This window comes from Phytophthora sojae, assembly GCF_000149755.1.
Source record: "Phytophthora sojae unplaced genomic scaffold PHYSOscaffold_2, whole genome shotgun sequence".
In the NCBI taxonomy this organism is placed as follows: domain Eukaryota; phylum Oomycota; class Peronosporomycetes; order Peronosporales; family Peronosporaceae; genus Phytophthora; species Phytophthora sojae.
This window is the reverse complement of record NW_009258116.1, coordinates 10,882,604-10,896,430: the sequence shown is the minus strand read 5'-3', so window position 1 is coordinate 10,896,430 and position 13,827 is coordinate 10,882,604. Positions and strand designations below refer to the sequence as shown.

General features: G+C 53.0%; 5 protein-coding genes across 5 annotated transcripts; 4 read left to right on the top strand and 1 right to left on the bottom strand.

The window, feature by feature from the left end:
• Positions 1–8: 8 nt before the first annotated feature.
• On the bottom strand, positions 9–395 carry PHYSODRAFT_327157 (hypothetical protein; the record flags this gene model as incomplete). The annotated part of the gene is made up of 1 exon (XM_009523236.1): positions 9–395. A coding segment is annotated over one exon (387 nt), but the record flags the coding sequence as incomplete, so codon positions are not given.
• Positions 396–1,359: 964 nt separating this feature from the next.
• On the top strand, positions 1,360–3,285 carry PHYSODRAFT_486181 (hypothetical protein; the record flags this gene model as incomplete). The annotated part of the gene is made up of 1 exon (XM_009523235.1): positions 1,360–3,285. The coding sequence occupies one exon, from the start codon at positions 1,360–1,362 to the stop codon at positions 3,283–3,285; it is 1,926 nt and encodes a 641-aa protein (XP_009521530.1).
• A 1,135-nt stretch (positions 3,286–4,420) lies between these two features.
• PHYSODRAFT_485359 (hypothetical protein) lies at positions 4,421–6,346 on the top strand (the record flags this gene model as incomplete). Its single annotated transcript, XM_009523234.1, has 1 exon — positions 4,421–6,346. One exon carries the CDS (start codon positions 4,421–4,423, stop codon positions 6,344–6,346), a length of 1,926 nt encoding a protein of 641 aa, XP_009521529.1.
• Positions 6,347–9,084: 2,738 nt separating this feature from the next.
• PHYSODRAFT_483099 (hypothetical protein) lies at positions 9,085–11,217 on the top strand (the record flags this gene model as incomplete). Its single annotated transcript, XM_009523233.1, has 1 exon — positions 9,085–11,217. One exon carries the CDS (start codon positions 9,085–9,087, stop codon positions 11,215–11,217), a length of 2,133 nt encoding a protein of 710 aa, XP_009521528.1.
• A 439-nt stretch (positions 11,218–11,656) lies between these two features.
• Positions 11,657–13,756, top strand: PHYSODRAFT_484074 (hypothetical protein; the record flags this gene model as incomplete). Its single annotated transcript, XM_009523232.1, has 2 exons — positions 11,657–11,698; positions 11,765–13,756. The coding sequence occupies 2 exons, from the start codon at positions 11,657–11,659 to the stop codon at positions 13,754–13,756; spliced, it is 2,034 nt and encodes a 677-aa protein (XP_009521527.1).
• Between the last annotated feature and the right edge of the window lie 71 nt (positions 13,757–13,827).

Below are 13,827 nucleotides of genomic sequence, written 5' to 3'. Positions count from 1 at the left end.
ACGCCCACGGCGGCGTGCGGCGTCACGTGGTCGTGCGCCACCACGTCCTCCTTCTTCTTGAGCAGCTCCACCTCCACGATGAAGAGCGGCGTCTCGTGGCTCGTGATGACGTGCAGCAGCTTGTCCTTGGTGTGGTCGCGGCAGAAGACGGAGCCCTTGTCCTGCACGAGCGGGCGCGGCTCCTGGCCGTGCGGCTGCTCCGTCACGCTGAGCGGCGCCATGACCACGTAGATGCCGTAGTTGAGGTGCTTGTGCCACAGACTCTGCGTGTGCGGCGGGAACTGCACGCACACGAGCCGCACGGTGTCGCTGCGCCAGCGCTGCTTGTGCAGTGGCTCGAAGTCCACGAGCACGTAGTCCACGTCCGGCGTCTGTGTCGCGTCTGTCGCTGCCATGGTCGGCTCTGCCCCGCTGCTTGCTTTCTTACTTGGGCTGCTTCGGGTCTTTTGGGAATGAAGGAGCAACTCGTACGTCAGCCTTGGTTCAGTTTTGCATGTCTGTGACACCATCCGGCTGATTGTCCAAACGCCAAGCACCAATGGCTGTCTCAAGCGCTTTGGAGGTCATCACGGCCGGCAAGCAAGGTCACGGGTGTTGCGTTTGGCTGCGCAATATGCAGTGCACGTCTTCTTGCGGCTTTGGCTGGAGTCTGTTGATGAGGCGAGTCAAAGTGCATGCACTAGCGAGACAGTTTCCTGCGTCTTACGATATCAATGCTTGATCGGAGGAGGACGGGGGGGGGGGCTCCGATTCTTCTCAAGTCAATGCGGGCAGCTTGAGGGGTGCTCTTCAACAACCACGATCTCCCCTACACTTGGATGTCGCATCACCCTTGGATTCCAGCCATGTCCACCTCGTCAGTTGAGAACGGGGGAGGTCCTCAGGATACCATAGATAGGGGTTTCCTTCGTGGTCTTGTCGGAGTGACCACATGACCGACTTGTTGCCCCTTGGGCGTCATTCAGCGCATGAGAATCAATCATAGTCGGGTGGATCGTCGGCCGAGCCTATTCCTATTCTAGTCTAGCAAACCTGTGCGCTTCCATAGGAAACTCCAAAGTATTCCTTGAGAATCTCCAGCTATTTCGAGTCATCATCACATTTAGCCGAGGACATCCTTCTCGTTCTGGTACTTCTCCCCACCCAACTGAGCCGCATTTCCCCTCAGCTACTCACTGGACGTGTCAGCGAGGAATCGAGTCGGATACGCCGGCGGGGATGACGGGCATCATCGCGCGCGTTGCTCCTCAGACGAATGCGCCGCACCGCAACAAGCGTCCAGGCCACAACAAAAAGCGAATAACTGGGGCTCAAATCTTCAACTTGGTGCGACGTGTTGCTGGGGTGGCTGCTGCGTTGATGTATGCTGGCGTCGGGCTTCAGGCGGCGTACAAAACACTCGACGTTCTACAAGGTACAAATGTCGGGACGCAGTCGTTCGGAACCATGAAATCAGAGCTCATCGAGGGGTACTGCGGGGGCGGACTCATCCATGACAGCCCCATTGTCCAGAAGGTGCTGGGTGGAGACACGACTCCAAACAACAAAACGCTCTACTTGCAGTCCGCAACTTCCACGTCGTTCGAGAATTGCGCCGACGTCGTCTTTGATACGGGCCTGTACGGCGCGGCAAATACGTACACCGGTTTCGCAGCTCTGCTCGCATACGGGTCGTACAACCTCTCCATTATTCAAGACGTGGAATACGTCATGGGGATCGTGGACTGCACGTCGCCTCCGCTGGTGACCGGCGATCCGAGTTTGTTGCGCGTGTTCAACTTGGTTCGCGGCAAAAGTGACCCGGAGGATGTTCGCATCATCGCCGTCTCACTATCGGCACAAGACTATCGCATTCCAGAGCAAAGTCGGCGTGGTCCAGCAATCTTGGTCAACGTCTTTTCCGTGGGTGACATGCGCGCCACCTCGGTGGATCAGTACTTCGCACTTGGGTTGGACTCCCCGTACACAAGCTCTCCAGCCTTTTTCGTGTTCACCCTAGAGGGGGTGTCCGAGGACGGGTACTGGGAAATGGCCAGCGTCCCGCACAATATTTCGGTGGATCCGGTTATCCACGCTCGAACATCTCGGCGTCGTGGATTTTATCTCCACGCAGAATCCGAGCAGGCGAATATGCGCAACTTGTACTGGAAAGTTGAGAAGGAGAGCCCTGCTCGGGCTCTCTCGGAGTGGGAATGGTACGGCGAGCCGATCATCTTCGACTCGTGGGCTTGGGTGCACGGCATTCACTTGATCTTCGCTTGGCAGACCATTTTCTCGCTCGGTGTGCTGTCAATCGTCGTGTTCCGCAACTTACCCGTGGGGAAGATCTGGGTCGGCGACGCCTTTGCTTCCGTGTCGAACGGTACACTGATGATGAGGGGGCTGTTGGTCATGGCTTCTTGGTACGTGAACGAGTACTGGACACTCGTAGAGTTCTGCCTTTCAAACGCAAACGACATCTCTGGCAAGCAAAGAGTTCCGGTCCATGCGCAACTTGCACACGCGGACTTGATGGTCATGTTTCTCAGCATCATCGGCCTCATTGGGCGCTTCACCAAAGAGCGCATCGATCCGGCGTTCGCACTTTTCCTCTTTGAGATTATTCACACCAGTCGTCAGGGTATCGTACGCGGTGCTGCCTCTGTGATGAAGAAGGTTGTAGACTACGCCGACACCGAGTACCGCGCGGGTATTGCCACAATGACGGAGGAGCAGGAACAATTGTCTGCTTTACGGCTTTGGACCACGCACATGCTCAATGGGATCGACTTTGGCTTCTTGGCGGCCTCGTTGTTCCCGAAACTTCTGCTGATAGTGATCGTGCTCGCGTATGTGGGCATGCGGAAGGTATATCACCAGTTTTATCCCGACCAGAAGCCCACAGGAATCACTGGACGCAGTACCGCTGACAGGTCCACCAACGAGACAGCTGCCACTGCGCAAAAGGGAAACCTCACTAACTTCGAGATTTCCACGGGAGTGGAGCTCGAAGCGCGATACGGTCTTATCTCGGACTACAAGAACTACGTTTTCTTCAAGGGACTCAAGTTTGCTTCTGCTGACGGTGTTTATTGCTCCGGATACGTGGTGGCGAACGGGAGGTTTCTTGTGGGCTCGAAGGACCTGCTGTCGATCATCATGATCAAGGCGTTCCGGTCGCGGTTCACGAATGTGTACGTGTACGCTGTCGATGGCAATACAGTCCAGCGCACGGCACAGCTGGTGTATCCGGAGACTTTGAGCTGGCAAGACTTGATATTTCTCAACATCAACATCCTCGCATAGATCAACCGATAGATAAGCATGATTAAACTTATTACAATATATGTACGTTTACCTTGCGCATCAAATTAGATGCCGATTTATTTTGCATGGTTTGTATGGGAAGATGTCGCGCCATGTTGTATCTGTGCCAAAAGAAGACTCGAGTCCGTGCCAATTCTAGAGTCTTTCCGGGTTGGTGGTGTCGATCACTTAATACGTATCGACACAAGCCGTAAAGCCCCCCCTCTTCCCGAAAACTGAGATCGATGTCATGTAGATATCACACTCAATGATGCTATAGTTCTATAAATGTGCATAATGGTCATCACAACCACCTTCCCCGCAAGTAGGTCGTAAGATGGGAAGCGGGAACTTTGACAATACACAACACGCAAAGTGGGCGGTCCACGGAACCGGTTCGAAGGCCCGGTTCAGTGAACCGGATGTTTCCGACTTGGAGAAACCACGGCAGAAGTGGTTTCGAAGCCAAGAACAGCGAGAGCGCGGCGCTCGTACGAGAGAAGAAGGCCCGCGGCCCAATATTTGTGTTTCTTCTCTACGTGGACTTGCACCTGACTGGAGATTAGTATTTTTCTCCCAAGACGGGTTATTTTTTTTTCTCCCTACGGGTTAGATAGACTGTTCTCCGGGGTCAAGTCTACGCGAAATACTAGAAGGGTAGAGGGATTAGTTAGGTATTGGCAGCCAAGTCTCACTAACTAATCAAGTGCTTGCCCCCCTCTCATCGCTGTGAGTGACGACACCAAAGGAAAATCAAGACTAACATAGCGTGGGACAGATAAGACGTCAGCTAAAATAGCTGAAAAACTAGCTACATATAGTATGCCACTCCAGTAGCGAGTGCGGTGGTCATGCTCACCAACTTGTTCTTCCTCACACTTCTGAACAAGGACGAAGAAGCCCAAGGAACGAACGCGTTGCGTACTTTCCGAATTGAGTCATTCAAAAGTCAAGCGCAAGACTTGCAATGAGGGAAACCGGCTTCACTGACATCTCTGACCCGCCGAAGGTGAGATCCAGCCCCTCTCTGACGGCCTTGGGCTCAATCGGCAACAACCTGCAGCTCCCCGAAGGCACAACGGAGATGCGGACATTCCGCCTGATGCATCGGCTGGCAGTGTTCGCTGTAGCGATCATGTGTGTGATAATCTCGCTTGAATCGTTTTCGACTGCCGTCGTGATCCTACGCGGCCAGATTTCGCGGGACCTGCCGATCGAGACATACACAGCCAACCTCATCACCGACTACGCCGGTACGACTACGATCAAGGAAAGCCCGCTCGTTCTACAAGTGCTGGAGGGCTCGACCAGCCCTCTAAACATTTCGCTTTACCTCGAGACCCCCTCCGCTCACTCGCACACTGGCTGCTCAAACGTGGCAAACTACAATCGCGGTCTCTACAGCAACGAGTACTTGCGCTTCATCTTCTCGAGGCTTCAGGCGCACGCTGCTTACAACCTCTCGTACCTGGCAGAGCTAGAGCTGATAGCACCGGTGGTGGATTGCACGTTCGAGTTGCTGGTGTTGGGCGATCAAACGGTGTTGAGTGTGTACTATTTGGTGCGCAACACGAGCGATACTGATCAAGTATTGTTGCTATCGACGTCGCTATCGACTCAGGATTACGAAGTCGCCCAGCAATTCCAACGAGGGGCTGGCACGATAGTGCTTATCGCTGCTATCAAAGACACCCAAGCCACAGCACTGGAGCACCACATCGCCGTAGCGCTCAATTATCCGTACGTGGCTGAGCCGGAATTTCTTTACGCGGAGCTGGAAGGAATCGACGGTGACAACTACTGGCTTCTCAAAACTCTGCCGAACCAACGTAACCTGGACCCAGCGAAGGAAGTGCGTATGGCTCGCCGTTTTGGCCGCTACAAGGGCGACCCCACTGCGCAGTCGAACATCGAGACGGTGCACTGGGATCTACCGGGTGACCCGGCGTCTGAACTCCGAGAGTGGAGGTGGTATGGCCGTGCTGTACTGCACGATTCGTGGGCGTGGACGCATGCGATTCACGGAGTTTTCGCTCTCAACGACATTTTCAACCTGAGCGTGCTTTCATTTGTGATCTACAGACGCCTGCGCAGAGGCCACGTGTGGGTGGGTGATGCGTTCGCCACAGTCTCCAACATGCTACTATATCGAGGTGTTATCGTCTTAGTCTGCAGCCACTTGAATGGGTACTGGACCATAACGAAGATGTGCATCTCCGTCGGAGACTCCATCACTGGCCAACACGTCATCTACTACCGACCGGAGCTGGTGCATGCAGACCTGCTATCAGTGTATTTGAACTTGGCGAGTGTCTTGAGTTACCTCACTCGAGAGCGTATCGACCCGCTGGTAGCATTTCTGACGTTTGAGTTGGGTTGGGCCTGTCGATTGGAGCTAGCGAACCTGTTCCCTGCTCTGAGGAAGCACATCGTCGACTTCGCAGTGGCTGACGCGACTTTGGGTCTGCTGAACGTTGGCCCCGGTCTTAAAAATTTATCGCCGTTCGAGCTCCTGACTGCATACCCGATCGAAAGCGACCGGAAGCCCGTGGTGTTCTCAGCGGTGATCTCTATCTGCAGTCCTATCGTGCTAATGCTGGCGTATATCGCTGGTCGGAAGTCTACTCGATACGCCAGTGCACCAGTTGCAGTTGCTGGAGATAAAGGAACGACCATTGCTAGGCGCCGTTCGAGCGCGTACAGGAGGGGCTTTGAGCAGAATGACCTCACATCGTTTGAGGTGGCTACAGGAGCCGCCCTCGTCAAGCGCTTTGGTGTAATTTCCAGCTACGACAACTACGCAGGCAATGACAAACAGCTTATCGCGTCGATCGATGCAGTCTACGGGAACGGATTCCTCGTTGTCAATGGCAAGTTTCTCATCGGAGCGCAAGATTTGTTGCCGCTGATCATGATGAAGGTGACTCGACTGCGCTTTACGAGCATCTTCGTGTATGAAATCCTGGAAAACTACACGGAGAAGGAAACATCGACGCTGGTGTACCCGACAACTATTTCGTGGAGCGACTTGCTTCACCTAGATGTCACGACACTAGCCTAGAACCGACCGAGAAGAATTTATAACAAAGAAATATATTGTAGATGCATTTTATTCTTTTTTACTTCGACGTGTTTGTTTGGCTACAAGAGAGCGCTCAAATACTTTTAATAGTTCGAAACCTTTTCTTGCCTTCTGGTTCTTATCTTTTACATAAGAATGCAAGGTCAGAACGAAAAGCCCAAGTTCGAAATGCAGAAGTACACCTTTGCCCAGACTTAGTTGTCTAATCCGCATCCAAAGTTGTCAGCTTTTATTTTGGGTTGAAGCGAGGTACCCGAACTAAGGGGTACCACTCTCCTTAGTGCAAGCAAAGTAGTTCGGGTCAGGGTTTGGTAGTAGTGGGAATATTGGCTAGTAGTCATACTACTACTACTATCCAAATTCTGGCAATAGTAGAATGCTATATCTATTAGTAGTGAAGAATCGGTGGTACTAATATGACTACTAATATGACTACTAATTATGACTATTTGACCATCATTCTGAATTCCGACCGCAATCGTGCTTACTGGCCTCCATATGCGAAGTAGGAACTACAACTGTAGGTGCGCGCTGTCCGTTGTCATCCTAAGAGGATCCCTCACGAAAGACCCGGTTTAGACGCGCTTGGCGACGAGCAACGAGTAAGTTTTCGCGATCCTCCGCGAACCAACAGCACACGTAAATGCTTCCTCAAAGCTGCTCAACCCTCCAAACCTTTATATTGCATCTTCTATTTCACACGATCTCCGTTATTGCACTCTACCTTGCCTGAATATTGCGGTCGGCGCATTGCTCGATCACAAGCGATAGAGTGATGTACTTAATTTAGAGTAAAGTGATGACTTCTGAGTAACTTCGCAAATGGCTTCTGGTTTCTTAGGAAAGATGCCATGTCCAGTATGGCAACCTAGAAAAATAAGGAGGAAGGCACAGCGCAAGTATACATGAGGAGGAGATCATCGGCATACATGTACTGACGAGAAGAGGTTAATAGGAAAGTTAAGCGTCGTCAAGCCAAAGACTATACAAACACCACCCCAGACTGCTTGCAATATGCTATTCACTTCGCTTGTGACAGTGCAACAGCCAGCACCTTACGTTGATGTATCTAGCTTCTAGTTTATACAGCAAACTAACTCCAAAAGAAATAATGTACTCGAAAGTTGAAGCATGTTACTCTTACTCAGAAGTCAGGAGAATACTTGAGAGTAAGGACGATTCTCAGATGTACAGTTGAGTGTAGGCTCCTGGGAGTCGGTATCTCCGCATTAAAGTCCCTGGTAACACGTGTGCAGCCGCAAAATCAGTATGGCGAGCTGCTTAGTACAATTGAAGTTACAAAGGCAACCACGAACAGCAGCGTTACCTTTGAGATAACGTCACACAGCACGTTGTTGCACAAATGATGCACCTGTCGGCCGCATACACAGCACGAAACAGTCTCCGACATGGCCTAATGAGGGATCCTAAGTGGTGGGCTCGCAATCGGGTACCCGTTTCTTGTACCCGCCCTACCCGCCTCGGGTATACCCGGTTTCGGGTCGGGTACGGGTACCCGAAGCAAACCTCGGGCGGTGCCACAGGTACCCGAAGTTGACGAAAATAGTACTAAATAGTAATATTTCTTACTTATACCAGCTATATCATGCTCCTACGCCGTCTTTTTTTAGCCTCCACAAGTCCTTTTCACTCTGTATTGATTTCGCGTAGTTCCTACTTAAATGTTTAACTTTAAAACCGTGTCGGGAGATGTAACAGTTGGTCCGTCCGTACAAAACCTTGAGCCCCGGCTGGCCCGGGTACACCCGTGGCTTGTGGGCGGGCGGGTACGGGTACCCGACTTCGGCTTGGACGGCTACACGGGCGGGTACGGGTACCCGGTCAGCACCGTTTGCGAGCCCTGGTGGCCACTCACTCGTGCGATCTGCCGTCGGTTGAGAAATGGGTACATTAGTAGGGATAATAGCACTACTAGCCATGCTTCGTTTGGCTACTATATAAATAGTACTACTAATGGCTCCAATCCCAGAGCTATAGTAGTAGTAATAGTAGTAGTCATAATATGCCTACTAACGCTACTATTCTGGAGACTACTACCAAACCCTAGTTCGGGTACCTCGCTCCCACCCAAAATAAAAGCTGACAACTTTGGATGCGGATTAGACAACTAAGTCTGGGCAAAGGTGTAGTCTGAACAAGTGTATGATTCATCTTTTAACTAACGCGTCAGTGACTTCCGAGCATGGGAAGACAAGGCCTTCGGGAGGCGATAGACTTTTTATGGGCTCGTATACTGATCGGGTCAGTGGATTTGGTTGGGCTACGCCTGGGCGAGCTCCTCGTTTGCACCGCCAATTTCGCTTCGCTCATGGCGGGTAAGGCGTCTGTAAAAAGATAGTAACTCCTACTTAGACATACCTACTCCGGCCCATGCGCCGACCATTGCAGACCTACGCTTCGCTACGGTCGGCCTCTCTCGACAGTGTTTGATCGTTCTACTGTACAACACTACAATTGTGCATAGGCAAGCCCGACCAATCCCCGACCCGATCAGTATACGACCCCATTAATAATCTACGCGGGAGGCATCCGTGGCTTTAAAGCATTTATACAATCTTGCCATTCGAGTCGCAACAAGCTCGCGAATGAATGCAACTTGTCTCGCGCTTCATTTGGCTCTGAAACCGTCCAGTGACCTTATGACCGATTCATCTCAGTGCCCTCGATCACTTTTAAAACTCAGACCACGAATTCCAATGGGTGGTGAATCGACTCCCGCGCCCAGCGACGACGCCGACTTTTCCGACATCACAGCGGAAGATCTCCCGCCTGCCAGCAGCGCCCCGAAGCGCGAGAATGAGCACCGGCCTTCAACGTTCATCCCACCGGACAAGCTCATCCATCCGCCAGAAGCGCTATCGCCTGCGCGTATTGGCTTTTTGGTTTACCGCACAACTGTGTTTGCTGTCGCAGTGGCCTACATCGTAATATCGCTGCAGTCCTTCTCAACAGCGCTCCAGGTGCTCCGTGGAACCGTGCCACACGACTTGCCTGTTGAAATCCACAAGGCAAATCTCATCTCCAACTACGCCGGCACTCGGACAATCCGAGAGAGCCCTCTCGTTCAAGAAGTTCTCGGGGGATCGACCACCCCGCGCAACGATTCCCTCTATCTCGCAACGGCTTCAGCTCAATCGTTCACGACTTGTTCGGATCTCCCTGACTTCAACAACCAAATCTACAGCAACGAGTTCCTGCGCTTCATCTTCTCCAGAATGCAAGCCCACGTGTCCTACAACCTCTCGTACGTGAAGGAACTGGAGCTGATCGTGCCAGTTGTAGACTGCACATTCGATCTGCTGGTGTCTGGGGACCCAGCGGTGGCGCGTGTGTACTACCTAGTCCGCAAGAAGAGCGATCCAACCGAAGTGAAGCTATTATCGACATCTCTAGCAGCTCAGGATTACGAAGTAGGGCAGCAGTTCCAGAGAGGCCCAGGGATGGTGCTTCTGATCGCAGCCATCGACGATATGCGAGTCAAAACACTTAACTACCACATCGCTGTTGCGCTCAACTACCCGTATGTGGCTGACCCTGAGTTTCTATACTCAGAGCTCGAAGGGGTCGACGGCGACAACTACTGGTTGCTGCAAACTCTCCCGAACCAACGCACCTTGGACCCTGCAAAGCATGTGCGCATGGCTCGCCGGTTTGGCCGCTTCAAAGGTGATCCAACGTCGCAGTCGAATATCGAGACTGCGCGACTGGAGCTATCAAGTAACCCGGCATCAGAGCTGCGAGAATGGAGATGGTACAGCCGAGCAGTACTCCTCGACTCGTGGGCTTGGACGCACGCAACCCTCGGCATCTTCGAGCTCCGTGTCATCTTCGACTTGAGCGTGCTGTTCTTTGTGATCTATCGACGCCTCCGCGCTGGCCACGTGTGGGTGGGCGACGCGTTCACCACGATCTCAAACATGCTGCTGTATCGCGGCGTGTTGGTGCTTGTGTGCAATCATCTGAACGGGTACTGGACGATCACGAAGATGTGCATCTCTATCGGCGACTCCATCACGGATCAGCATGTCATCTACTACCGACCCGAACTGGTGCACGTCGACTTGCTCGCAGTGTACCTGAATCTGGTGACTCTACTGAGTTATCTCGCTCGAGAACGGGTCGACCCTTTGCTGGCATTTCTGACCTTCGAGTTGGGATGGAGCTACCGCGTGGAATTGGCGAAGTTGTTTCCGGTTCTGAGGGAGAACATCGCGGATTTCGCTATAGCAGACACTACTCGTGGTCTGCTGAAAGTGAACGCTGGACTGGCAGGTCTCTCTCCGATGGAGCTGCTAACGTCGTACGAGATCCCGGACAACCGCATCTACGTCGTCTCGTCGATCGTGATCTCGATCTTCAGCCCCATCGTTCTCGTTGTCGGGTACATTATAGTTCGTAAAGTTTCTCGACTTGAAGATCGCGGCGGAGACCACGGAATGACTCGGCGGCGTCGCTCAACCGCTTACATGGTTGAGGGCTTGCAGCAGATTGATCTCACTTCGTTCGAGTCGGCGACGGGTGCGGCTTTAAGGAAGCGCTACGGAGTGATCTCTGGATACGAAAACTACATCATGCGCGACAACCAGCTCCTGGCTACAATCGACGCAGTCTACAGCAACGGCTTTCTCGTGGCCAACAACAGGTTCCTCGTGGCAACGCAAGACCTGATCCCTTTGATCACGATGAAGCTCATCCGCATCCGCTTCACCAACATCTTCGTGTACGAGATCATCAACGGCTGCGCTGTGAATGAGACCTCGCGCCTCGTGTATCCGACTACACTGACCTGGACAGACCTCATGCACCTAGACGTGACCGTGCTCTCGTGATCGAGACCGTACACCAAAGCATCATCTAAGCCTCACAAATTGTTTACTGCTGAGCTCCACTCCGATCATAGGGAAACGGACCCGCATTCGCGCTAAACAACTTTTAATTACCGAGACTTGCTGGTTTATGCTAAGCACTGGACCCCATATTCATCAACGCAACAAAAGGCCCGGAATGGGACAAAACGTACGTTGCACTCAGTCAGGCCTTCTCAGACCAAGAGGTAAGTGGGCAAGTACTGTCGCTAGCTTTAGAAAACCATCGTCTCACAGTTGTTAAAGCTATTCTTGCTTGTCTTGTCCAGCGGTCTTAAGACCCACCACAGCCCACACAACAGCTTCTCTCCATTCCTCCAGAGGCCTCCAAACAGACCAGTGACCAGCCCCAACTACCCTCAAAGTTTCGAGCAACTCCACCAAAAAGTTCACGAGAAACGAAATGGGGGCGGGCGCGCACGTGACGCCGACGAAAGGTGCCAGGGTTTCGAACAGCGCGCCGGCCGCTCCGACCGTGAGGACGGCGAGCGGGGGTCAGCGGTCCAAGAAGAAGCGGATCACGAAGTCGCAAATTATCAACCTCATCAGGCGCATCATGGGCGTCGGAGCGGCTCTCATGTGCTTGACCAACTACCTGCGCGCAACAATCGTCACGTTCCAGGTGCTACGAGGGGATCCGATCGCCTCGAGGTCTTTCGGAACAATGGAGTCCGAGCTCATACTCGGATACGTCGGGGGCGGGCTAATCCGTGACAGTCTGCTGGTTCAAACTACGCTCAAGGGTGACACGACTCCAAGAGACTACGCGCTGTTTCTCGAGAACGAGACAGCCACGTCGACGGAGAAGTGTGGATCAGTCGAGGCGTTTAATGCTGATATTTACAGCAACTCATTCCTCCGAGCCAACTTCGACAGCATCGTGGCCAGAGGATCCTACAACCTCACGCAACTAGCTGACTTCGAGCTTGTAGTGCCCGTCATCGACTGCACGTCGCCCCCTCTGGTTGAGGAAGATCCGTCCTTGCTTCGAGTGTTCAACGTCGTGCGTCGGAAGAGCGATCCGTCAGACGTACAGCTCCTCACCACCTCGGTATCGATTCAAGACTACCGCATCCCTGAGGCAAACCGGTTCGGACCAGCCATTGTGACGACGCTCTTCACTGTGAGCGATATGAGCGCCACCACCGTGGACCAGAACATCGTCATCGGATTGGACTATGCCTACACGCACGACCCGCTCTACGAAGTGTACACGCTCGAGGGCATTTCAACGAATGGCTACTGGAACCTCACGAGTATCCCGGAAAGCTCGATCGTGAACCCTGTCAAGACGGTGCTCACTGCACGGCGACGCGGATTCTACTTGGGGGCTGAGTCGGAGCAGTCGAACATCCGAAACCTCGTATGGACACTGGAGGAGTCCGACCCAGCGCGAGCATTGTCGCAATGGGAATGGAGAGGAAAACCAGTCATTCTCGACTCGTGGGCTTGGGTGCACAGCATCCACTTGATCTTCTGCGTGCAGACCATCTTCTCCCTCAGTGTGCTGGCGCTCATTGTCTACCGCAACGTCCGCGAGGGGAAAGTCTGGGTCGGCGACGCCTTCGCGGCCTTGTCCAATAGCACGCTCATGATTCGAGGCTTGCTCGTGTTTGCGTCCTGGTATGTCAACGGCGAGTGGACCTTGTTGGAGTTCTGCATCTCGAACGCCAACGACCTTACGGGCACCCAACTCGTTCCGATTCACTCGGAAATCGTGCATGCAGACCTGATGGTGATGTTCTTGAGTCTATTCGGGCTTGTCGGCCACATTGCAAAGGAACGAATTGATCCTATGGTTGGAGTGTTCCTGTTTGAGGCTATTCACGACAACCGCCAGCCGATCGTCAAGATGGCTCCTGCAGTGTTTCAGAGGGTCCGATCCTACTCGGATAAAGAATACCGACTAGGAATTGCTGCTGTCACCGAAGCACAGCAGGCGATGTCCCCGATGCGCCTCTGGACTACGGACAAGCTTACTTCTGTGGACAATGGGTTCGTGGTGTCGTCGTTCTACCCGAAGTACATCCTCATGGGCACGTTGATCTCCTTTGTGGTGGTGCGGAAGATCTACAAGCGCATTTACCCAGACCCGTTAGCCCCCAGCATCACGGGGAGAAGCGGGGATCGATCCACGAACGAGCGCGCAGCCATTGCCCAGAAGGGGAATCTCACCAACTTTGAAGTCTCGACTGGTGCAGAACTGACGACGCGCTACGGACTCATCTCCGACTACAAGAACTACGTCTTCTTCAAAGGACTCAAGTTCGCGTCCCCCGACGGCGTGTACTGCTCGGGCTACGTGGTGGTCAATGGCAAGTACCTTGTTGCGACGGAGGATATTCTAACCATCGCCATGATCAAGGCAGTGCAGACGCGCTTCATCAACGTGTACGCCTACGAGGTAGATGGATACACAGTCCAACGCACAGCAAGGCTGGTATACCCGAACACGTTCACGTGGAACGACCTCTTCCGCCTCAACATCAACATCCTCGCGTAGCTTCATCAAGCTAGAGACCATGAAAATTCAGATGTATTTTTCATATGCAGCATGCATTGCCTGTAACCTCG